Source organism: Balaenoptera ricei, chromosome 18 (genome assembly GCF_028023285.1).
Source record: "Balaenoptera ricei isolate mBalRic1 chromosome 18, mBalRic1.hap2, whole genome shotgun sequence".
Classification (NCBI taxonomy): Eukaryota; Metazoa; Chordata; class Mammalia; order Artiodactyla; family Balaenopteridae; genus Balaenoptera; species Balaenoptera ricei.
In genome coordinates this window covers 47916811-47944030 of record NC_082656.1, presented here as the reverse complement: position 1 = coordinate 47944030, position 27220 = coordinate 47916811, and the positions used below count along the sequence as shown (strand labels likewise).

Genomic DNA, 27220 nt, shown 5'->3' with positions numbered 1-27220 from the left:
CGATGGCAGCCTGTTAAGTTTACGCTGCCATGATTCATGTTTGGTGTCTACTGATGCTAAAGCATATTGCCTGTTTGCTTTACTTTTATTGCTACATAGTAATGTAGTGAAGAAGGAGAATGAAAAAAGGTGACAGGGCCCACACAAGGGGACAATAAGAACAGCAGACTCACTTGCATAAAGAAGATTGAAGCCTTCCCTCCCTCCCTCCATCTCTCCGTATAGGCCCCAGTGCACATCTGCGTCACTTACGCGGGAGGAGGAGGCGCTGAGGCAGAGAGAAAATTGTACTGTGAGGACCTTGACAGCTTCACCGGCGCGGGCTTTTCTTTTTGCCTTCCTATATTTTCTGGAATTTTTTTTTTTTTTCTCTTTTACAAACTGACTAAACAAAACCACCCCTTCTCGCCTTGCAGAAGGCATTTGACTTTCTCAGAGATACCCGCAAGCTCTCAGAGCATCCTCGAGAGACCAGTGACAGGAGCGCAGGTGCACAGAGAAGGCGGAGGGGGGGTGCGCTTCTTCGCGACTTGGGGATCTTTCTCTCTGCGCTCTCCAGGCACTGAACTCTAAGCTGCAAGGATAGGAGAGCCGACAGCTTCTCCACTGAGGCTCTGCCACCGGTGCATGCCAGGGAGGTGTATCCTGCTGTCGCTGCCTCCGAAGCTTCGGAGCGCGCAGACCTCTCTCCCTCGCCCATCTCCAGCATCAGGGTCGTCCCTCCCCGCGCGGTAACCACGGAGACCCCGCAAGGAGATCGGGGATTCTCAGCCCTCTGCACCCAGCTCCTGCCTCTGCTCCCGGACGTTGAGCTCACCACGCGCGGGTCCTGCGGACCTGACCGCAGCTGAGCCGCGCGGCTCTGCTGTCCGCGCTCCGCTCGTCACCTGGCAGGGCGCGCAGCCCCCTGGTCCCGTCTGTTCCCAGGGTGCAGAGGGCGCCTCCCTCCCTCTCCTCCAACCCCGATCTCCATTGGCCTCCCCCACCCGCTGACCCGTCTACTCCTGCATCCTCTCAAGTCCCTTTGCCTTCCTTGCGTCAAGCATGTCAGGCTCTGGGCGAAAAGATTTTGATGTGAAGCACATCCTGCGACTCCGCTGGAAACTCTTCAGCCACCCGTCGCAGTCCCCCGGCGCTCCGGCCGGGGGCAGCTTCCTGCAAGAAGACGGCAGCAGCAGCTTCGAGCACTGGGGACCCAGCCAGAGCCGCCTGCTCAAAAGCCAAGAGAAGGGCAGCGTGAGCACTTTCTGGAAGAAGCCTTCCTCTTCTTCCTCCTCTTCTTCTTCTGCCTCCCCGTCCTCTTCGTCCTCTTCCTTCAACCCATTGAATGGCACCCTGCTGCCAGTGGCCACGAGGCTGCAGCAAGGGGCGCCCGGGCAGGGCACCCACCAGCCGGCCAGGACTCTCTTCTACGTGGAGTCCCTAGAAGAGGAGGAGGTGCCAGGCATGGACTTTCCTGGACCACACGAAAAAGGGCTTGTCTTGCAAGAGCTCAAAGTGGAACCGGCCAACTCGAACCAGGCAACAGGTGAAGGATGTGGACGCAGGTACAGTAAGTTCCCATGGGGCATCTAAGCATTCCTCAATTTCCACTCGTTTCCTGCCACCCCGTGCGCTCTGGTAGTTACTAAGTCTAAAATGTTTCAGGTTGAAAATTTTGGTTAAGAGATGCCAACCCGGTTTTTATTACTCAAGTTGCAACCTCATTAAAAGTTTCCTCCATAGTTTCTATTGGCTCATGCATATTGCTTTTCTTTCTGCAAGTTTTCGGAGCTTAATCACATATTGAATATATATGCATTTTGGTAACTCTCCATGTAGAGTGGTTCTCATATTTCTGAGGTTATAGTATTCTTCTGTCATCTTCTGTCATTAAATGACATACATCAGTCTCCCAGTTATTTGATGTGAGGAGAAACTTCCTTTAAACACCGTTCAAATGCATCTCATATACTGGCCTAGAAAGGGACTTGGCAGGTTACCTAGGATCCCTGTGGCTTGAATCTATATTCCAGGAGTAATGAGGTGGACAGGAGGCCACCAGACAACAACATTATCTTCTCTCCTTTTTTTCCTCCATGAAAGACAGTGTTACTATTCTCTATCCTAATTTCCATTTTTATCCTACTTCATGTACACCTTTGCTTTGTTTAAAGTCTTAGAATTAAACTCTTGCTAATGCCCTTTGCATTTTTCTGTCCTGATTCATTGTCTCGGTATGGAACTGTGTATTCTTAGTGAGCAGGCCAACATTTATTTCTTGTTTATATATAATATTACACTTCTTTGAGTACAGTTCTTCTACCTTCAAGACTTATAGAAAACCTTCTCACACATAACCCCTTCTGAGTTTTACATTTTCAAAAAATTGATTCATTCTACACTAGATCATTACTACTTTTGGCATATAGTGAGGATATGAAAAGATTTGCATTTAAATTCATATATCAGAATATATTATTGAAGAAGAAATACAGGAGAAACAGGAAAATAGGAATGAAAATAATAGGAAATAATAGGAAAATAATAATGAAACTGTTAATAAAATTTACCTTTCAGTAAAAAAAAATAGAAACAGAAGCAATGTTTTAAACTTTTGCTTGATTGAATCAGCTCTTTATAAAGTTAAGTCACCAAAAGAACACATAAAACCAAATAATACCATAAGTGGTCTTCAATTACGTTGACAAATGTGAAGTTAAAGATACAAAAATTATCCTTAAAATTTTTCAATTATATGGATTATGTGGATTTGAATTTGAATTTTAAGAGCCTTGAACATAATCTAATATGTGAAGACAATATAATGTAACATTATGATTTTAAAGACAGAGCAATTTAATTTGCAATTTTCGAGTATGAGAAAGTTTTTTCCATATATAGGCGATCTAAATATAAATTTATCTATTATTCAATTAATTAAGATACTTTACCAAAATGGTTATAATTTTGGGTACTATTAATACTATGAAGTTATTTGATTTATATATTCACTAGTGACCTATAGTTTTAGATCTTTTTTAAAAATAAAATATGTTGGGCTTTAACCCCTTTAGTTGAGTAAATGTAATTTTTTAGTTTTGGGAAATCATTCATAAGCATTTAGCAATTCACCTTATATATTTAAAAGAAAACCAGTTAGGTTAAAGATTTACTAATTACTATTTTATTGAAATTGATATTTTTGTGTCTCAGACAGTTCAGGGAATACATTTGTTTTTCAGTCTTGAGTCTTTTTTTTCAGTTACAGTTTTAGTTTCAGTTTTGAGTCTTTTTCTTTCAGTTTTGAGTCTTCAAATCAGCTCAAATATCTGACCTTCTGGGAATATTAATGTTTAATAATTAAAAATTTTTTTCTTTATAAAAATACAGTTTTAAGTAAATAAGGCATATTTGGCATGAGTAATTTCAGAAGACTTTCATGTAAATTGGACAATTTGGAAATACAAAATATAATAAATTAAAAAATAAAACGAATAACTAATAGCCTCAGTTAGGGATGAAACACCCATCAGATTTAACTTCCAATCCCTTACTTTTGAATATACATCAGTGATTTTACACACAAAGGGTTGTAAATGAAAAGAATTCTGAAAATAAGCCAAGTGCCACCCCAAATCATATTTACTTTTGGAATGAGGGTTTCCAATGAGGGCTTGCATGTGTAAAATATTGAAAATCAGGTCTAATTTATTTTAAAATTCTTATTAATGCTTAAATCCTTTAGTTAAATTTGAATTTCTCACTGGACAAATCAGTCAACACTGAGAGTATTCTCATGGACTTTATATGTTCCTAAACATTCATAGACTACTGATTCTGTGCTCATGATTGATTGACAACACGCTACTAAAGTTAGCAATAAGCTATTATCAATATATATTATTATAATATGTGGTAAGAATAATGTTCATTTCCCAGAAAGGACAGCATTTCCACAGTTAAGTATGGAATGGAAAACAATATGTAAAATAATTCAGTAATGTGGATTTACTTTGGTTTCTATCATAATCCATGCAGGAAATCTACATATTGTTCATAATGACCAATGAACACATGAAGTATATAAACCTGCCTGATCATTTTGATTACTTGGGTCATTATTCTATCATCGTTCTGTGATGTCTCATTTGATATTTAACATTTTGTTTCATCAATTCTGACCACTATGCTAAATTAATCTTCACGTATAAAAAAGAGTTGGCTCTTTTTCTCTTTCTTCATTTTCTGATCTTCTCTTTATTCATTTGGTCTCATACTAGTTAAGAACATTGTTTTAGATAAGCATAAGTAGCTCAGTTGGTTTTATTTGTTGTTCAAACAGCAGCTGGAGGTTGCTCAGCAGAAAGCTGCTCTTAATCTCAGAATTCTGGAAAGGTCAAATTATCATGGAGTTGAAACATAAAGGTAGCAATAAGACAGTAGTAAACTGATTTACTGCTGAAACCCAGCCTTTATCTTATCCCACTCTACCAGACACACAAAAGCAAATCTCAGTATTCTACTACCTTAAGCATGACACCATTAAGAATCCTAACTCTTACAGTAATAGGTTCTTGACCTATGCTATTAATCATTTTTTTTCTCTACTTTACTGTCTGAACATAGTTGTTGGAGAGTGTATCATTTCCTAGCCATTCAGATCACTATATATTTTTGATATGCATATTTTTTGTCCAAAATTCTATATGTAGTGAACTAAGAAACCAAAGAGAAATATTTCTATTCTTGCAGTTTATAGTGATGTGAGTAGGAGAAAAGATGTCGTGTTTAACTACTTGCTTTTTTAGTTTTCTCAGTTCTCACAGAGTGCAGGCATCTATTTCCATGGTTTCAGTTACCACCCATAAACTGTATTTTAGAACTGCATCTCAAAACCTAGACTCTGCCTTCCCACACCCATAAACCCCTCGCCCCCCCCACCCCCTGCCCTGCAAACTCGGGTTTCACACATCCACTTGACCTTTCTGGTCGATATCACAGATACAATGTAAATACAGCACGTACAAAATTGAGCTCATAATCTCCCTTCTCTCTTGCTCAATTTTCTTCTTCTCTATCTCAAAGGATAACTCGCCATACATTAGGTTGTGCAAGCCAGAAATCCAGGATCATATTTACCAGAATCCTCTTTCCCCTGATTTTTAATATTCCACCAAGCCCTGTCACTTTTCCTTCAAAAATATCCTCCCCTATGTCTGCCTCACATCTCTCCATCTCCATTGTCTGCACCTAATTTTAAAATACTGTCGTCATTCAACTCAACTTCTGCAACTGCCATCTGCATCCTCTTTCCTCATTGATTGTGCCACCTGTAATCCTTTCTCCACACCAGAGTCAATGAAAATTTGTAAGATAAAAATCTGAACTGTTTTCCCATATCCTGGCTCTCCTTTTATTTTTCAAAGCATTTCCACCACTCTGACCACAATCTATCTCCTGATCAGTTAGGCCCTGAAAGAGCTGACCCTTGTCTGCCATCCAGGCCCTTCACTCATCACATCCTCACCATCCTCCCCTGTCTTCCAGAGGCAACATTCTTCTTTACCATTTTTCTCTGCCTTTGGGTCTCACAAACTTAATTCCTTTCCTTATTACATAGTGGTTCTCCTTCCCTCAACCCACCCTTTTCTGGATTCATTCCTATTCATTATTGAGATGTCTTGAATAAAAGTTCTGTACCTTTCTTAAAGAAGTGTTCATTGATCCCCCCAGGAAAAATCATTTAAAATTTTTAAAATTTATTTTATCCCCTTATTTTATGTTCTTAGAGTAAATGCTCTCTGTCCTCAATTTCTTATTGTTGGCATATATTAATATCCATGTTGCCTTTTTTGTTTGTCTTTAACTACAATTGCCCAGTGGACAAGGCGTTTCTGTTTTGCTCATTATTTTATCCCTATCATAGAGTATGCAGTTACTCAATAAATACCACTGAGTGAATACATATTTGCCATAATCATAATGAGTGACATTGATTAAGAGCTTGCTGTCTTCCAGATATCAAGCTGAATATTTATATTGTGGAATTTAATATTCAGAACAGCCCTATGATTCTGGTACAATTATGAATCCCTTTGTTAAAATGATTACATAATCATTTTATGATTATGAGAAAACTGAGATATAGACAGGTAATTAAGTTGCCCCAAACCACAGGATTGTAAGTAGTACAGCTAGATTTTTAATCCTTGCACTCTGACTCCTGACACCATATTCCAGGCGATTTTGCCAACTCTTCTTTACCTCTGCTTAAACAAACAGAACAGAAGAAAAGAGGCTCCAACCAAGATTATGCTGAAGCAGTTCTCTTATTCCCCTGGTGGAAATTATGCTTGTGTCTGAATGTTTAAATAGACTATTTAAAATGATAGCGGTGGACAATGCCTGAGAAGGCTCAGTCAAGGAGGACTTAGACCAAGTTAAAAAACATGCAGTTATTTCCTGAATTATGGTTCATTCAGTGCACTTTACTTTTTAATTAAACAGAAGTATGATGAAATAACCTAGACAGGGAAAAATTATTTAAATTTGGAATCCAAAAGAGAGCATCATGATAGAAAATCTCCTTCTGAAGTTCAGAACAATTGATACAGAGAAGTATCACAGACAGAGAGCATATACCATTAGAATCACATGGAGATTGGTGGTATTTGTTTAGAATAAAAAGAAATCAGCTTTGCTTCAGTCAAAAGAAAAACTTAAAAAATGACAAAGGGCTATTTCTTCAGGAAAGTAGTTCTCAAACTATTCTTCTATGGAAACTAAATTAAAATAATGTTCATATTTTCCCTATGACCTCAATTTCTTAGTGAAAAAGTGTATAGAGTGATTTTACTCAATCTTATGTCTTCCTTGCTAATTTATTCTAGGCTTGGGTGTTATACAGCCTATTATTATTTAATTTAGAACTAGCAAAAGACAGTAGCTTGTTTGGAGAAAGTTTTTTTTTTTTTTTTTTTTAACTTATTTTAGGATGGGTTTATCAATATTATGTATTGTTTGCAAAGAGGTCCACAATTTCCAGGTGCCCTCCCCTCTGAGCAAGTTTGCTTCAGGCAAACTAAGAAGATCATAAAGGAAAAGGTAAAAAGATCGCTAGGTTGGATTTTCAGGTATGCAAAACTCTACAGCTATCTGAGAGAAAGATGTGAGTATATTGGGTTGGCCAAAAAGTTCATTCGAGTTTTTCTGTAACATCTTGTGGAAAACCCAAATGGACCTTTTGGCCAACCCAATAAATGCAAGATGAAATAAATAGAACTCTTAATTATAACAAACAATAAAACCTTTACACGAGTTGAAGAACCATATTCTAGCTTTCTTTGATAAATTGCTACTGAATACTTTGTAAACTATATCATTAGCCACTTTAAGGTACTAATTTAAATAATTTAAAAATAATAAAGAAATCCTCCCTATCCAACATTTGGTTAATATAGAATATAATATTGATCAGATATTTATTTCATTGGTTAATTTTTCCTAAGTCTCAAAAGATAATTTGTGTATCTGGAGGATGATATGCTTCTAACAAGTACATGTTAAGTCAAATTTCATTGTTTTTGACCAGGAGCTCTTATAGAATTTACAGAAAACTTAGATCTGCAGGGTATTTTAGAGTTGTATCAAGTTTCTGAACATGAAAATGACAACATTTTAAAGAGTCTCATAGTAATGAGACTCTTTTGATTTATTTTAACATCCAAAATAACTGTAGGTATTTTTGTAGTAGCTGTAAAAACAAATGCTCTGGAATTTACTTATTAGTTTAGACCAGATAATAATTAATTTACCTTTCTGCATTTAAGATAAGGTTATTCAAAACTTTGAAGAAAACATCCTATATAGACACAGATAATCTGAGCAGAATTAAATATTTCAAAATCTTATAAGTCAAGTATAGATTTAAAAAAAGAAAATCTATTGAACAATATAGGTTTGATGCTAACTACCTTTGCTGACTTTTCTGGCCAGAACTTGAAAACAGATTGATCTAAGTACTTATGAAAGCATAACAAACTTTAGCTTGACCAGAAAGAATGTGTACTATGATTTTAGGATCCCAAGAAAAAGTCATTTTGAATGGTAAGCCAATGAGACAGATCATTTTGGCTGAAGATCATGTCACAGAAATAGTACTTGAAAGTGATCTGAGGGTCATCAATAATTGTAAACAGTGGAATCAGTTGATGTTAATTCTAAATTCAGCTTTTCCCATCCCTTAGGCAGCCTTAGTCCAACTCTGATAATTTCTCATAGAAAATCATTCAGTTTAATTTCCTATCATACTTATTTGTGACACTATATCCTGGTAGATCATTTGGATTCCTTTTTTCTTACTGATATTGCTAGATGTTTACCCATGTAAATTAGCGTTTTCATCTTGGCTGAAATATGATAGAAAAACTTTAAAAATAGGATCAGAAAATTGCAAGAGTTTATACTACAAAGGAAGGAAGAATACAATACAACTATTTTATAGTTCTTCAAGAGGTGAATGCCAAAATCTCTTTGTATCTACAGTAAAGTATGTGATTTGGTTTGGTTTATTTCTTTAGTAGATTCTGATTTTATTGAACTCGGCCCACCAGAGCAACACCCAGCTCTACCCACCACCAGTCTCTCCTATTAGGAAGCTTGCACAAGCCTCTTACAAAACTTCATCCACCAGAGGCCACACAGCAGAAGCAAGAAAAACTACAGTCCTGCAGCCTGTGGAATGAAAACCACATTCACAGAAAGATAGACAAAATGAAAAGGCAAAGGACTATGCACCAGATGAAAGAACAAGATAAACCCCAGAAAAGCAATTAAATGAAGTGGAGATAGGCAACCATCCAGAAAAAAGAATTCAGAATAATGATAGTGAAGATGATCCAGGACCTTGGAAAAAGAATGGAGACAAAGATTGAGAAGATGCAAGAAATGTTTAACAAAGACCTAGAAGAATTACAGAACAAACAAACAGAGATGAACAATACAATAACTGAAAATAAAAATACACTAGAAGGAATCAATAGCAGAATAACTGAGGCAGAAGGATGGAAAACTTACCTGGAAAACAGAAAGGTGGAATTCACTGCTGCAGAAAAGAGTAAAGAAAAAAGAATGAAAACAAAAGAAGACAGCCTAAGAGACCACTGGGACAACATTAAACACAACACCATTTGCATTATAGGGGTCCCAGAAGGAGAAGAGAGAGAGAAAGGACCCAAGAAAATATTTGAAGAGATTATAATCAAAAACTTCCCTAACATGGAAAAGGAAATAGCTACCTAAGTCCAGGAAGTGCAGAGAGTCCCAGGCAGGATAAACCCAAGGAGAAAAATGCTGAGACACATAGTAATCAAATTGACAAAAATTATTAAAAGCAACAAGGGAAAAACAACAAATAACATACAAGGTAACTCCCATAAGGTTAACAGCTGATTTCTCAGCAGAAACTCTACAAGTCAGAAGGGAGTGACATAATATATTTAAAGTTATGAAAGGGAAGAACCTATAACCAAGATTACTCTACCCAGCAAGGATCTCATTCAGATTAGATGGAGAAATCAAAAGCTTTACAGACCAGCAAAAGCTGAGAGAATTCAGTACCACCAAACCACCTCTACAACAAAGGCTAAAGGGACTACTATAAGTGGAAAACACAAGAGAAGAAAAGGACCTACAGAAAAAAACACAAAATAATTAAGAAAATGGTAATAGGAACATACATATTGGTAATCACCTTAAATGTGAATGGATTAAATGCTCCAACCAAAAGACACAGGCTTGCTGAATGGATGCAAACACAAGACCCATATATATGCTGTCTACAAGAGACCCACTACAGACCTAGGGACACATACAGACTGAAAGTGGGAGGATGGACAAAGTTATTCCATGCAAATTCAAATCAAAAGAAAGCTGGTGTAGCAATTCTCATATCAGATAAAATAGAGCTTAAATTAAAGATTATTACAGGAGACAAAGAGGACACTACATAATGATCAAGGGATCAATCCAAGAAGAAGATAGAACAATTGTAAATATATATGCACCCAACATATGAGCACCTCAATACATCAGGCACCTGCTAACAGCTATAAAAGAGGAAATCGACAGTAACACAATAATAGTGGGGGACTTTAACACCTCACTTACACCAATGGACAGATCATCCAAAATGAAAATAAATAAGGAAACAGAAGCTTTAAAAGACACAATAGACCAGATAGATTTGATTGATATTTATAGGACATTCCATCTGAAAGCAGCAGATTACACTTTCCTCTCAAGTGCACACAAAACATTCTACAGGATAGATCATATCTTGAGTCACAAATCAAGCCTCGGTAAATTTAAGAAAATTGAAATCATATCCAGCATCTTTTCTGACCACAATGCTATGAGATTAGAAATGAAATACAGGGAAAAAAATAGTAAAAATCACAAACACATGGAGGCTAAATAATACATTACTAAATAACCAAGAGGTCACTGAAGAAATCAAAGAGGAAATCAAAAAATACCTAGAGGTAAATGACAATGAAAACACGAAGATCCAAAACCTATGGGATGGAGCAAAAACAGTTCTAAGAGGGAAGTTTATAGCTATACAATCCTACCTCAAGAAACAAGAAAAATCTCAAATAAACAATCTAACCTTACACCTAAAGGAACTAGAGAAAGAAGAACAAACAAAACACAAAGTTAGTAGAAGGGAAGAAATCATAAAGATCAGGGCAGAAAAAAATGAAATTGATAGGAAGAAAACAATGGCAAATATCAATAAAATTAAAAGCTCGTTCTTTGAGAAGATAAACAAAATTGATAAACCTTTAGCCAGACACATCAAGAAAAAGAGGGAGAGGACTCAAGTCAATAAAATTAGAAATGAAAAAGGAGAAGTTACAATGGACACCACAGATATACAAAGCATCCTAAGAGACTACTACAAGCAACTCTATGCCAATAAAATGGACAACCTGGAGGAAATTGACAAATTCTTAGAAAAGTACAACCTTCCAAGACTGAACCAGGAAGAAATAGAAAATATGAGCAGACCAATCACAAACACTGAAATTGAAACCGTGATTAAAAATCATCCAAAAAACACAAGTCCAGGACCAGATGGCTTCACAGGTGAATTCTATCAAACATTTAGAGAAGAGCTAACACCCATCCTTCTCCAACTCTTCCAAAAAATTACAGAGGAAGGAACACTCCCAAACCCATTCTATGAGGCCACCATCACCCTGATACCAAAACCAGACAAAGATAATACAAAAAAAGAAAATTAGAGACCAATATCACTGATGAATATGGATACAAAAATCCTCAACAAAATACTAACAAACAGAATCCAACAACATAGTAAAAGGATCACACACCATGATCAAGTGGGATTTATCCCAAAGATGCAAGGATTCTTCAATATATACAAATCAATCAATGTGATACACCATATTAACAAACTGAAGGATAAAAACAATACGATAATATCAATAAATGCAGAAAAAGCTTTAGACAAAATTCTACATCCATTTATGATGAAAACTCTCCAGAAAATGGGCATAGAGGTAACCTACCTCAACATAATAAAGGCCATATGCAACAAACCCACAGCAAACTTCATTCTCAATGGTGAAAAACTGAAACCATTTCCTCTAAGATCAGGAAGAAGACAAGGATGTCCACTCTCACCACTCTTATTCAACATAGTTGTGGAAGTCCTAGCCATGGCAATCAGAGAAGAAAAAGAAATAAAAGGAATACAAATTGGAAAAGAAGAAGTAAAGCTGTCACTGTTTGCAGATGACATGATACTATACATAGAGAATCTTAAAGATGCCACCAGAAAATTACTAGAGCTAATCAGTGAATTTGGTAAAGTTGCAGGATACAAAATTAATGCACAGGAATCTCTTGCATTCCTATACACAAACAATGAAGGATCAGAAAGAGAAATTAAGGAAATAATCCCATTCACCATTACAACACAAAGAATAAAATACCTAGGAATAAACCTACCTAAGGAGGTAAAAGGCCTGTACTCAGAAAACTATAAAACTATAAAACACTGATGAAAGAAATCAAAGATGACACAAACACATGGAGAGATATAGCATGGTCTTGGATTGGAAAAGTCAACATTGTTAAAATGACTCTACTACCCAAAGCAATCTACAGATTCAGTGCAATCCCTATCAAATTACCAATGGCATTTTTTGCAGAACTAGAACAAAAAAATCTTACATTTTGTATGCAGAGACAAAAGACCCCAAAAAGCCAAACAATCCTGATGGAAAAAAAAAATGGAGCTGGAGGAATCAGACTCCCTGACTTTAGACTACATTACAAAGCTACAGTAATCAAGACAATATGGTACTGGCACAAAAACAGAAATATAGATCAGTGGAACTGGATAGAAAGCCAAGAGATAAACCCACGCACGTATGGTCAACTAATATATGACAAAAGAGGCAAGGATATACATTGGAGAAAAAACAGTCTTTTAAATAAGTGGTGCTGGGAAAACTGGACAGCTACCTGTAAAAGAATGAAATTAGAACACTCCCTAACACCATACACAAAAATAAACTCAAAATATATTAAAGACCTAAAGGTACGACCACACACTATAAAACTCTTAGAGGAAAACATAGGAAGAACACTCTTTGACATAAATCACAGCAAGATCTTTTTTTTTAATTTAAATTTATTTACTTATTTATTTAGGCTGTGGTGGGTCTTCGTTTCTGTGCGAGGGCTTTCTCCAGTTGCGGAGAGCGGGGGCCACTCTTCATTGCAGTGCGCGGGCCTCTCACTGTCGCGGCCTCTCTTGCTGCGGAGCACAGGCTCCAGACGCGCAAGCTCAGCAGTTGTGGCTCACGGGCCTAGCCGCTCCGCGGCATGTGGGATCTTCCCGGACCAGGGCTCGAACCTGTGTCCCCTGCATTGGCAGGCGGACTCTTAACCACTGCACCACCAGGGAAGCCCCCACAGCAAGATCTTTTTTGATCCACCTCCTAGAGTAATGGAAATAAAAATAAAAATAAACAAACGGGACCTAATGAAACTTAAAAGCTTTTGCACAGCAAAGGAAACTATAAACAAGACGAAAAGACAACACTCAGAATGGGAGAAAATATTTGCAAATGAATCAATGGACAAAGGGTTAATCTCCAAAATATATAAACAGCTCATGCAGCTCAATATTAAAGAAACAAACAACCCAATCAAAAAATGGGCCAAAGACCTAAGTAGACATTTCTCCAAAGAAGATATACAGATGGCCAAGAGACACATGAAAAGATGCTCAACATCACTAATATTAGAGAAAAGCAAATCAAAAGTACAATGAGGTATCATCTCACACCAGTTAGAATGGGCATCATCAGAAAATCTACAAACAACAAATGCTGGAGAGGGTGTGGAGAAAAGGGAACCCTCTTGCACTGTTGGTGGGAATGTAAATTGATAGAGCCACAATGGAGAACAGTATGGAGGTTCCTTAAGAAACTAGAAATAGAATTACCTTATGACCCAGCAATCCCACTACTGGGCATATACCCAGAGAAAACCATAATTCAAAAAGACGCATGCCCCCAATGTTCACTGCAGTACTATTTACAATAGCCACGTCATGGAGGCATCTAAATGCCCATCGACAGATGAATGGATAAAGAAGATGTGGTACATATATACAATGGAATATTTCTCAGCCATAAAAAGAAACAAAATTAGGTCATTTGTAGAGACATGGATGGACCTAGAGACTGTCATGCAGAGTGGAGTAAGTCAGAAAGAGAAAAACAAATATCGTATACTAACGCATATATGTGGATTCTAGAAAAATGGTACAGATGAACTGGTTTGCACGGCAGAAATACAGACACAGAGGTAGAGAACAAACATATGGACACCAAAGGGGGAAAGTGGGGGGAGGGGTGGTGGTGGTGGGATGAATTGGGAGATTGGGATGGGCATATATACATTCATATGTATAAAATAGATAACTAATAAGAACCTGCTGTATAAAAAATAAAATTAAATTTAAAAAAAGATATAATGGCAGAAAGGTTTCAGATTTTAAGAAAAGTATAAAACCATAGATTCAATAATCTTAATGAATTCTAAGCACAAGAAACATGAAAACTACCATAAGTCACATTTTAATCAAATTCTCAAAATGACCGATAAATAGAAACAATATCAGAGCTTCCAGAGAAAACACATGTTATGCAGAGAGGGATAAAAATAAGAATAATGGATCATTTTTCATTGAAAATGATGCAAGTGATAGGTGGAACAACATCTTTTGAGTACTATTAAAAAAACCTGCCCATCTGAAGTTCTATATATACCCAAAATGTTTTTCAAAGTGAGAGTGATATTACAATTTTTTTCTGGCATAGAATAGTTGCAACAATTCGTCAGCAGGAGACATGCTCTATAAGAAATTTTAAAGTCCTTTAGGCACAAGGAAAATGACACCAGTTGGCACAAAGGAATGAAAACCACCTGAAATGGTAATGACATGTGTAAACATTTAAGGTTATTCTTGATTATATTAATCTGGAATATTTGGAAGATAAATGGTGGTTAAATAAACAAATAAAAAACACTATAATTTGAGGTTTTTACCACATGCATAAGATATACGTATGACTCCTACAGCATTAAGACTCAAGGGAAGAAATGAAAGTATCGTATTTCAAGGTTCTTATACTAAATGTGAAGTGGTGTATCATTTGAAGGTAGTCTCAGAAGTATGTTAGAAATCCTAAAGCAACCATTAAATTAACAAAACAATGATAAGTAGCTAGTAATCCAACAAAAATTAAATGCTCTCATAAAAATTATTCAATTAATCTAAAAAATAAAGAAAATGGGAGCAAAGATGGGAAAAATAGAAAATGCACAGCACAATTATAATCTGAAACCTTACTATAGCAATAATTACATTAAAGTAGCAGCTCTATACATCCATAATTTAAAGACAAAGATTATCAAACTGTATAAAAAGACAGACCCAAGTATATTTTGCTTACAATAAATACTTTAAATATAAAAATATATTGGTTAAAAGAAAAAGATGGAAAAGATACATAGCATGCTAAGACTAAACAAAAGAAAGCTGAACGGGTGTATCAATATTAGACAAAGTATATCTCAGAGAAAAGAATATAAATCTGATAAAGAGAACCTATGAAAAACCTAGAACCAACATCATAATGTTGAAAGATTAAATGTGTTTCCTCTAAGATGTGGAACAAATTGAGGATGTCTTCTCTCACCACTTTTGTTCAACATGGTATTGGAGATGCTAGTCAGTTCAATAGAAAAAACAAAAAGAAATAAAAGGCATCTATATTGGAAAGGAAAAAGAAGTTTTCATTTGTACAGGAATTGATCATCTATATAGAAATAAACAATATGGTTTTTGTTTGCAGACAGAATTGTTTATTAGAAAAAAAATTATGGAATCTACAAAAAAGAGTTTTTCACGATGCAAGATATAGAATCAATATACAATATTCAATTGTATTTCTATATACCATCAAGGAGCAATTAGTAATTGAAATTACAAAAAATAATGTATTTCATAGTAATGTCAATAAAGTATGAAATACTTATGAATACATATGACAAAAGATGTGAAAAACTCATAAGCTCAAAACAATAAAATCAGGCTGATAGTAATTAAAGACCTAAATAATAGAAAGATATATTATGTTCATGGATCAGAAAACTTACTATTATTGAGATGTCAGTTCTTCCCCAATTGATCTATAGATAGTACACATCCCCCAAGAAAATCTCTGCATGCTATTTTTTTTTGTACAAATTGACAGGCTCATTCTAAAATCCATTAAAAAATTCAAAGGAACTAGAAAAAGACAAAACAACTTTGAAAAAAGCTAAGAAATTTGAGTACTAACACTTCCTGATTCCAGATGTATTATGAAGCTACTTTAATCAAAATAGTGTGCTATCAAGGTCACAATATATAGATTAATGGGAAATAGATAAAATATTTTTACAATAGCCATACTGAGTAATACTTTATGCCATAAAAAAGGAATAAACAACTGGCCATTGACCACTTATGATTGAATGAAAAAATATGTTATGATGAGCCAAAGAAACTCAACTGTATGGTATATTACTTTTTAACATTTAAGTACTATAAGTCAGATAAACATCCATTGTGTTGATTATCCATATTTTGAATAGAAATTTGATTCTAATTTTCCTTCAGTCATGTATTGGAGTAACACACCTCTTGAATTTGATACATGGTTCAAGGAATCATCTATTGATATTTGCCTTGCAGAACATGATAATGAAATATTCACATTAAGTTTTTTGCTGTCTTCTTCTTGGCAGCAGATGAGAAACCTGAATAGTTTTATACAAGCATTTCTGCAAAGAAAGCTCAGAAGTTCTTGCTGTGTGACCACAAGGATTTTTATCTTGAGACAGTGGGAACCATCCCCATTGTTAGTACTAGAGGAGCAGCAATACAATTCATAGCTTTACCTTAAGGACACAGAAAGGAAATGCTATGCTGTCCTCATCTCTGATTCTTCTTTGTATTTTACCAGATGGCTTGCAAGCACCACTAAACATATTCTCCCACAGAGAAAAGAGAGTTCATTCTTCACTTTATTTCTTGTCCTAACATATATAAAATATTTACCTGTAATTATTCTCCTTAATAATGGCCTGGTACTTTTAAATAGATTTCTTATTAGAAGAATACTTTTTTAATTGTAAAATTAAATTTGTATTATTAAAGAACCTATCAAAGAGCACAACTTAAAATTTCTTTTTTTTAAATTGAAGTATAGTTGATTTACAATGTTGTGTCAACTTCTACTCTACAGCAAATTGATTAACTTATACACACACACACATGCACACACACACACACATATATATATATATTCTTTTTTTATATTATTTTCCATTATGATTTATCACAGGATATTGAATATAGTTCCCTGTGTTATACAGTAAGACCTTGTTGTTTATCCATTCTATATATAATAGTTTGCATGTGCTAACCCCAAACTCCCACTCAATCCCTCCCCTACCCATCTCCCCCTTGGCAACCACAAGTCTGTTCTCTATGTCTGTGAGTCTGTTTCTGTTTCATAGATAGTTTCATTTGTGTCATATTTTAGATTCCACATATAAGTGGTATCATATGATATTTGTCTTTCTCTTTCTGACTTACTTCACTTAGTATGATAATCTCTAGTTACATCCCATACTGCTGCAAATGGCATTATTTCATTCCTTTTTATGGCTGAGTAATATTCCATTGTATATATCTACCACACCTTTATCGATTCCTCCCTCAATGGACACCTAGGTTGTTTCCATGTCTTGGCTATTGTGAATGGTGCTGTTATGAACATAGGGGTGCATGTATCTTTTTGAATTATAGGTTTGTCTGGATATATGCCCAACAGTGTGATTGCTGGATCATATGGTAGATCTATTTTTAGTTTTGTGGGGAACCTCCATACTGTTTTTCATAGTGGCTACACCAAGTTACATTCCCACCAAGTGTACAAGTGTTCCCTTTTCTCCACTCTCTCTCCCGCATTTGTTATTTGTATACTTTTTAATCATAGCCATTCTGACTGGCGTGAGGTGAAACATCATTGTAATTTTGATTTGCATTTCTCTAATAATTAGTGATGTTAAGCATATTTTCACATGTCTTTTGGCCATCTGTATTTCTTTTTTTGGAGAAATGTCTGTTTAGATCTTCTGCCCATTCTTCAATTGGGCTGTTTTTTTTGTTGTTGTTGAGTTGTGTGTTTGTATATTTTGGAAATTAAGCCCTTGTCAGTTGCATCATTTGCAAATATTTTCTCCCAGTCTGTAGGTTGTCTTTTTGCTTTGTTTATGGTTTCCTTTGCTGTGCAAACACTTGTAATTTTGATTAAGTCCCATTTGTTTATTTTTGTTTTTATTTCTATTGCCTTGGGACAATGACCTAATAAAACATTAGTACAATTTCAGAGAATATTTTGCCCATGATCTCTTCTGTGTTCTCTTCCATGTTTTCTTTTATGGTGTCAGTCTTATGTTTAAGTCTTTAAGCTATTTCAAGTTTATTTTTGTATATAGTGTGAGGGTGTGTTCGAACTTCATTGATTTACATGCAGCTGTGCAACTTTACTGACACCACTTGATGAAAAGACTGTCTTTTTACCATTGTATATTCTTGCCTTCTTTTTCAAAGATTAATTGACCACAGGTGTGTGGGCTTATTTCTGGGCTTTCTATTCTGTTCCATTGATTCATATGTCTGTTTTTGTGCTAATACCATACCATTTTGATTACTGTAGCTTTGTAGTAATGTCTGAAGTCTAGGAGGTTATGCCTTCTGCTTTGTCCTTTTTCCTCAGGATTGCTTTGGCAATTCTGGGTCTTTTATGGTTCCATATAAATTTTAGGATTATTTGTTCTAGTTCTGTGAAAAATGTCATGGGTAGTTTAAAATTATTTCTGAATGTAATTTTTTTCTTTCTTAAAATTGACACATCTATTTGAAATATTAGCTAAAGTTGAAGACTCACTTGTATCTGTTCTTACTCCTATATTCTCATGTTATTTTATGTGCCTCATACCAAATATTCTCCAAGTATGGTAAACATTTGGATTCTTATTCATGAATGAACTCCAGAAAAAATTTTGGCCTTTATAATGCTACACACTGAAAATATGTATGATCTATAAATAGTGATAATTTTGTATAGCATGTATTTCTCTAAATTAATATTGTTTGCCTTATTCTAATATGTTGGCATCCACAGTTTCATGTTACAGTGGGAAGAAAACTGGATTCGGCATTTGAAAACTTAAGTTCTAGAGTAAACTACAGGAAAATGTCACCATTCTCACTTAAATTGCTGCTTATCTCATCTTTTCATTGGAATGTGATTAGAGAGGGCAAGAAATACATTATATCTGAAGTCATCTAGCCTCTCTTCCATAAGACAACGGATCTTAACCTATAGTTGACTCAGCTTGACTCCTAGCAACAGTGTGAATTAGGCTGTCCTTAAGATATAAATTAATCTCTATTTTGAACACTTAAGATATACTCTGAGCCAAATGTACCTTAAGAAGAAACTAAATAGTCTCTCACTCAATGAAGACAATTTTGAATTAGTTATTCTTTTCCAGAAGATATACCAGCTTCTTGATATACAAAGACGTATAAAAAACTCCTTTTTTTCCACAGAGTAAAAACTAGTAATAAAAAATTAACAGATAAGTAATTATAGAAATTTAACTAGTGCTATACTAAATATATATATTAAAAAGGATTTTTAAAGGTACAGAAAAAGAAAGCTTCAGAAGGGTGTTAATGTAAGTTCAGACCAGCATCAGTGTGTACAATTGTTAATTAGAAGAAAAAATATCAAGTAAATTAGCATGACTATGCCTGAGTAGACTGGTCAGGTGATCTGGCCAGAGCTATAGACCATGACCAGACAACCAGAATTCTTCTAGATTATATTAAAAATTTTGGATTTAACTTATGGTGACTTTAAAGCAATGAATCTAGCTGATGAGATTCAAACTTTAGAAAAATTTTCTCTTACAGTATGTAAGATGGATTAGAGAAAAGGTGGATGAAACTAAAAATAGAGAGCCATCTTAAAAGGCTAAAACAATAGTTCTACTGAGGAACTATTACTAAGAAAAGGGGCAGAAGGAAAAGAAAGCACATGGAAAATAAAATGTCACAATTGTCCATTAATAGAAGTTTTAATTGTAAAAGAGATAGAAGCAAGAAGATTCCTACAATTCTGGGTGGGCAAATGAATGGATTTTTTTTTGTTCTACAGAGTGGACAATGCAGGAGACTAGAAGGAAGAAAATAATTTTTGTTTTGAACAATCTGAGTCCAATAAGTAGCTGACATAAATATTTTAATTATTTTTTAGTCCTTTTGGAAGAGTTGTAGTGAGGTAAAGGAATTATAGGAATTAAAATTTAGAAAATTCTAGTTGAAGAATACGTTGGGACTTCAGATTTCACATGAAGCATAGAGCATAGACCTGGATAGTGACAACATGAAATATGTGGCCATGAGAATAAGTTAGTAACTTGGATGAAGATGTGGAATTCAAGGCAGGAGCTACATTGCTTGATGAATCATCTATGGAAGACTGAATATGTCCAGGAATAAAGTTGGATTTGAGGGATCTCAATGTTGTCAATGAATAGAGGGCATAAAAAAATCAGTATGAGGTATATTAACAGAAACAACTCACTCAAGTCTATATATATCAATAAATTTTTTTTGGTGAAACATTAATATTGTAATTGTTTAATTTATTGATAAATTTATGGGTATATACATTACATGTAAAATATAGATATAAACTTTAATTTATAGATAAATTAATTTATATATTTACATATAAATGTATATGTAATATGTATATAACTTATATATAATATGTATATAAATTAACTAATTTATACATTTATATATAAATTAGGACATTTATATATAAATATATATGGTCATATATAATATAAAATAAAATTTATAAATGGTAATATATAAATGGACAAAAACTAAAATATGTTTCTTTTTTAATTTATTAATTTGAGGTGGTAAATAATTTCTCCAAAGAGTACAATGCTTCTGAAATACTCAACACATTATTTCGTTTGAGAGAAAGGCTATTGGAACCAAAGAGATAATACCAAATGCTTGGGCCTCCAGGAATTTAAAACTACTTCAAAAGTTTTTCAATATTCACACACATGCCTATAATTTTCTATGTTGAATTCAATGAATAAAAATTCTATTTCTATGTTGAGTTTTTATGAAGAAAAATAATTCCTACATTCTTTAGAAAATTTAAGTTATGAGTAGCTTTATATTTCACACAGCTTTATCCAATATTCTACGAGGTGGGAGAATTGCATTGGTCCAGGAATAAGCACAAAGAGAAGTGTACCAGAGTGAGCTGATGCAATATCAACAACCTATATACATAAGGATGTCAAAGTAATACAATCACTTCTGAAAAATCAATAATTGCCACAATCTCAAGAAGCATCCTTCTTATTATTTCTTATTGACTACAATTAACTTATAATATGATGTTAAATATAACTCCTCTTTTTTAATATTATATTTTTTTAAAAAGTGCAGATACATTTAATTTAGTGTATGAAAGTAAATTGGCAATTATTTTGGATTTTGCTTTCTTTAGATAGAGAAACTTTGGCAGTTAAAAATTTAGAAGGAAGGAAGGATGCTGCACTTGAAATTACAAACTACAATTCCTTGAAATTATAATTATGGAAACTTTATGATGAAATAGGTTAATCTTTATCAAATAACAAATATATCTGAAGTAGAAATTATATCATAATTCTCAAGTCACTATTAAACAAGTAAATGGCTTAAATTTATATACTTGTGATATACAGGTTGGAAATAATCAGAAATATTTTATTGCTAGTGGGAATGTAATTTGCTGTATTTTGGGGGGGGGGTAGAGAGCAATGGGACAATATTTATTGGTGACAAAAACATAAAAGCCTTTTTTTCAGTAATACACATTTTGAGAATATATCCTTCAGAAATAAAAGCACTAGAAGTTAAGGAAGACCCACACTTGCTCATTGATAGAAGAATGACAAGAAATCATTTTGTATCCTTCATGTAAAATACACCATATAAAATATATCATGTAAACATATGTCAAAATATGTCATGTTAAATATATAGAAATTGAAAAACAATAAATAAATTTAGAATGTCTTGGAAAACACTAATATTCGGTGCATAGAGAAATTTGTAAAAATTTGTGTGAGATATGTGTAAAAATAATATATGAGATATGATCACATTATATTAAACCTAAAAACAAAACATCCTCACATGCATGTTTATATGTGTAAATGCCTTTGTAAGATCAGAGAGAATAGCATGGTAAGTCAAATACCACATTTTTACATTTGTTTCCTGAAGATTATAAGATTTTTTTCTATGTTCTTGATGTGATACACTGAACTTTATTACAATTATATTTTTAAATTAATAAGCTAAGAAAGGTTGCAAAAAATTTAAGTTATTAAATATTTACTTTAAGAATAATGCATATAATTGGTGTCAAAATTTGGTAAATGCCTATAAGGGGGTTTTAAAGAAGCAATATTGTCATCTACTGGTCATTTATTCACATTGAAGCTACATTGTCCCTTGAAAAAAATGTGAGAAAAGATGACCAAGCAGTTAAAGCTATAGATACATAATATAGCTGAAAAATAAGGACATTAAAATATTCTAAGATACCAAAACACTCACCAAGGGATTATTTTTTTCTTATTCATTATATTCAGTTTTCACTATACTATCAGGGTGGTGCTGGCCTCATAAAATGAATTTGGGTGTGTTCTCTCCCCTTTATTTTTATTTTTATTTATTTATTCATTTTTTAATTTATTTAATTTTATTTTTGTCTGGGTTGGGTCTTCGTTTCTGTGCGAGGGTTTTCTCTAGTTGTGGCGAGCGGGGACCACTCTTCATCGCGGTGCGCGGGCCTCTCACTGTCGCGGCCTCTCCTGTTGTGGAGCACAAGCTCCAGACGCGCAGGCTCAGTAGTTGTGGCTCATGGACCTAGTTGCTCCGCAGCATGTGGGATCTTCCCAGACCAGGGCTCGAACCCGTGTCCCCTGCATTGGCAGGCAGATTCTCAACCACTGTGCCACCAGGGAAGCCCCTCCCCTTTATTTTTTGATGGTTTCTTTACCTTTGTTAAATTTCTCATTTTCTTCATACACTGCTTTACTAATTTAGTTTAGTTGTCTATTTATATGCTGTTATAGTTTACTGAACTCCTTTTAAAATAATTATTCTGATTTCTTTGTCAGACAGTTCAAAGATCTCCATTTCTTTAAGGCCAGTTATTGAAACGTTATTTGTTTCCTTTGGTGGTGTCATGTTTATCTGATTCTTTGTGCTCCTTGTGTCGTTGTGTTGGCATCTGCATTTGAGTAAATGGTCTCCTCTTTCAGACTTTACACATTCCCTTTGGCAGAGAAAGACCTTCACTAGTCCAACCAGCTTGGGCACTGGACCCATCAGCTGGTATTACCTGCAGACAGGCAGGGCTTACTATCAAGGATCTTAGTTGGGCAAGACCACTGCCAATGCTCTGAGCTTGAGAGTAGGAGTCCCCAGCCGAGCTCCATAACTGGGTTAGCCTAGTGGTTGGGCTCTGCATTCAAGTGGAGCTGCTGGGAGGCCTCCTGATTTGTTGGGGTTGCTGACTGTACTCTGTGGTCAAGTGGGGTCACTAGCTGGGTTCTATAGTCACCTCTGGGTGGGTGAGGTTGCAGGTTATGTTCCCTGACAGATGAGGCTACTAATTATACTCTGCAATTACATAAGTCTGCAGGCTGGGATCCATAATTGCTCCTGGTCAGGTGGCAGTGCCACTGGCTATGCCCTAAAATTGGGCAGGTCCACAGGCTGGGCTTGACGATTAGGTAGGCCACTGGCTATGCTCCTCTGTTGTGTGAGGTCACCGTCTGGGCTCTCTGTTTGGCCAGGGCCTCCAGCTATTGGATGCAGTTGTGTGGGACTGCAGACTGTGGCCCAAGATGAGGCAGGGTCACTGCCTGTGTTCTGGGTTCCTGGTTGTTTGGGGCCGCAGTCTGTGTTCTATGATTTAGTGGGGCCACTAGCTGGCTCCCTGCTTGGGCAAGGCCACAGTCTGTGTTCAACAATTGAACAGGGCCATAGGCTAGGCAGTGTTCCTGGGTGAGGTTGTAGGCTAGGTGGCACTGTTGGCTGGGCTCTGAGGCTGCCCAGGGTCACTGTTCAGGCTCCCTGGCTATGCTCAAGAGTTGGGCTTCTGTCTTGTTTCCCCTCCCAAGCAGGTCTGTAGTGTGGCTCCAGGCCTGCATGGATTCTCTGGCCAGGCTTCTTGATGGGGTGGGACTAAAGCCTATGTTCAGTAGTTGGTGGGACTGCAAATTTGTTCTTCTACCCTGGTGGGCTATGGAATGCTTTAGCAATTAGGTAGAGCTTTGAGCTTGCTTACCTGTGCAGTGGGGCCATAAAATGGCTTTAAGGCCAGTATAGCCTGTTGGCTGGGGGCTCAAATCTGCCAACTGAGTTCCCTGATCAGTTGGGCCACCAACTCAGCTCTGAAGATGGGCAGAGCCATTGGCTGGATCCTTGTTTGGGAACTGCTGTAAGCAGGAACTCAGTCAGCCAAGATCTGATCACTGGTTGCTGGTAGCCCTGCCCCCTTCTCTATCTGATCCCCAGTGGTTGAACCCACTTGTGACCCTTGGGAATTCAGATGTGGATATCCACCTTGGCCTTCCTTTTCCCCATGGAGAATCCATAATCCCAGGACGGCCCTCCTGGTGAGCTGCTATGCCAGTCTGGGGGAGAGATGATGCTATCAAAGTGAAACTGCTCCCTTACCCATCTAATGAGGTCCTTCTCAGTCCTTGTGATTCAGGAAGACACATCAGCCTTACCCCCAGTTTCTGGGATTTTCACAATGGTGTCTTTCTATGGACAGTTGATAGTTGGTCTTCTTGTGATGGGGACTAAAGTTGGGAACAACATATGTCACCATCTTGATGACCTCACTCTCCAACTTTTCAAATATTATCAAAATTTACTTAGATTTTTTTCCAAAATAATGGAAAGAGAATTAAGTGTGCCTACCTCATAAACTATAACAATTTCAACTATTTAATATTATATATAAGTATAACGTTAAAAGAGTATTATCTAAATTTCAGGTGAAATTTTCTATTTTAAAATGACAACACTTTCAAATCATACAAGTCAAATTTATGGAGTCTAGATTATTAAAATTAAAAAATAGCTGGCTACCCTTAAGACTGTGTCTTCCTGAATTACATGAGGTTTCCACGTCTGCCTTATCCATCTCACATGCATATTTATTGAGGAAATCACAGCCGAGCATCTAAAAGCACTTGGAGACTTTAACACATTACTTACATCATGGCAGTTGAGCTAGCAATGTCGGTAGTGGGGTCCATAATACCAGAGTTAATGAAACTAGATTGAAAATACTTGCAGTGTGTCACCATTTCCTATGAGACGACAGAGCTTTATCTAGGCTTTAATATTGTCATGTGTAATTTGCTAGAGAATGTTTATATAGAACTTCATTAGTAAAGCATGTAACCTTGCACTAAATATTATATAATAACCTGACAATGTTGTCCACAATGATTCATGGGCTATCATTTTTTTTAAAAGAAAGAAAAAAAAAAAGAGAAAAGGAAGGAAGGGAGGAAGGGAGAAAAAGAAAAACAACCCAAACAGCAAACAAATAGTAGTCCCTCTTTAATTCTCTGAATGTTTCTCCGAGTTTTTGAAATACAATATCAGGACAATGCTTCAGTCTTTCTCTTTCAGAGAAGCAACATGTTTGCAAGTCTAACTCTTGGCTGTCTTTCAAAATGTCATCTTGCCCTGAAGCTAGTAATTACAACTAGTGTATTCTCATTTAGCTAATTGTTGCTTTAATAATTTGAATTGCAACTGATTCTCCTCTTTATTCCACTTCCTTGAGAAGAGACTCTATCCTGGTAAGTCTACTCTGCTAATCACATCTCTCTCCTACCTGAAATGTGAGGTCAAGTTATATTACACAAAGCAAGGAACTTTTCCTCTCATTTGAAGTTTTGCTTCTGTTGTTTTGTTTATGCTTTCAAGTCTATTCTCATAGCAAATGCTTTTCAGGGCCCATATTTGGAAATATAAACCCTTGTTTCTATTTGTTAAATAGAAACCCTTACCAATTCCCCAAATGGAGTTGTTCTGAGGTCATTTTGAATTTTCTCCTAAGGACACTGGTAGAAAGTCCTCAAAATTCCCATAATGTATGTTAATTACACTAGAACTGAATCACCTCATTGGGAGTGTCTTTAAAGCTCCCACCTTGGGATTACAGAAGAGTATCCCTTCCCCCCTCCCCAATAACAAGCATGGCATTGGAATCAGGGATTTTTGTATACAGCATTAAGAAAAATAACCTTTTAAAATGTTCCTGATAGAGCCAACTTCATGGCATGCAATCTGCCTAGTCTCACAAGGCTGTGCCTAGAAGGGTCCCATGGTTGCTTTAATGCTCTGCTGTCTCTCTCTTGAAACTCCTAATAATTTTGAGTGAGGGACCCTACACTTTCATTTTGCATCGAGTCGCACAATTATGTCATTAGTTCTTGATAATCCTGAGAATGCGGGTAGAACAAGTCCTTCTCTTTCTTGGGTCTTACGTACCTTTAACTTTCCCCTGGACAAGTCTGCCAATCACTTTAAAACTTTTTAAGATTATTGCAATAAGCTTTCTCAAAAAGAGTCCCAAAGTCCCAGGACCTTAGCAAATTTCACTTAGATCCTATTACTGATACCACTGATTATGTTGAGTAGATCAATGACTGAAGCAATACTTACTATTTGGAAGAAAAATTAGGTTTTTAATCACTCTTTGAACTGCCCATATCAATGTTATATCAGGGTCAGTGAAACAGAAGCTTGAAAAGCAAGATATCTAGGCCTAGACATAAGGAGGAGACTATTTTTAGTAGCAGTGGGGATTAGGTAGAAGGCATGGTCCTTGAGATTTATTCAACTCTTTTCCCACATCTCTTATCACTAATTTTCTTGGCTGGGTCAGCATTCAAGGGAGATAAACATAGATATAATTCCTTACTTTGTTTATTTGGAGCAGTATGAGAGGAAACCAGATAGGCAGGTAGAAAACAGTTGGCAGTTATGGGTTTGCAATGGAGAAGGCAGAGGAAGGAGTAATAGGAATCAAAAGGATGTTCTCAACTTACCTGCCCAACTAAGGAAGCCACTCAAGTTTCTATGTAAAAATAACAATTCTCTAGTGATTTCCCAGATAAGTCAATGTACGCTTGGAGTAAAATGGCTCCTTCTGCTTTAGACAGAGAACTGTAATGTAGTGTCTTACAACTTAATTCTAAACCTTTCTAAACACAATCTACTCAAAAGTTTTCTGACATGAAAGAATGGGAATTTTCTATTTCAGTCTACATGAGTCTAATAATTGTACCAGGTGAACTTTTGCCTTTTTTCCAAGCAGCTCCATTTTCCCAAATTCAATCCAGTGAGCAATAATTAATATATTCTTACACTAAACAATTTTAG

At 35.8% G+C, this 27220-nt stretch overlaps 1 protein-coding gene across 2 annotated transcripts in view; it reads left to right on the top strand.

Annotated features, from left to right (window-relative positions):
• Positions 1 to 1044: 1044 nt before the first annotated feature.
• KLHL1 (kelch like family member 1) overlaps positions 1045 to 27220 on the top strand; it is a 418372-nt gene continuing 392196 nt past the window's right edge. For both annotated transcript variants that reach the window (XM_059902586.1, XM_059902585.1), the window contains exon 1: positions 1045 to 1547. In XM_059902586.1, the coding sequence (XP_059758569.1) occupies positions 1045 to 1547 (503 nt within the window). The remainder of the gene's footprint in view (positions 1548 to 27220) is intronic.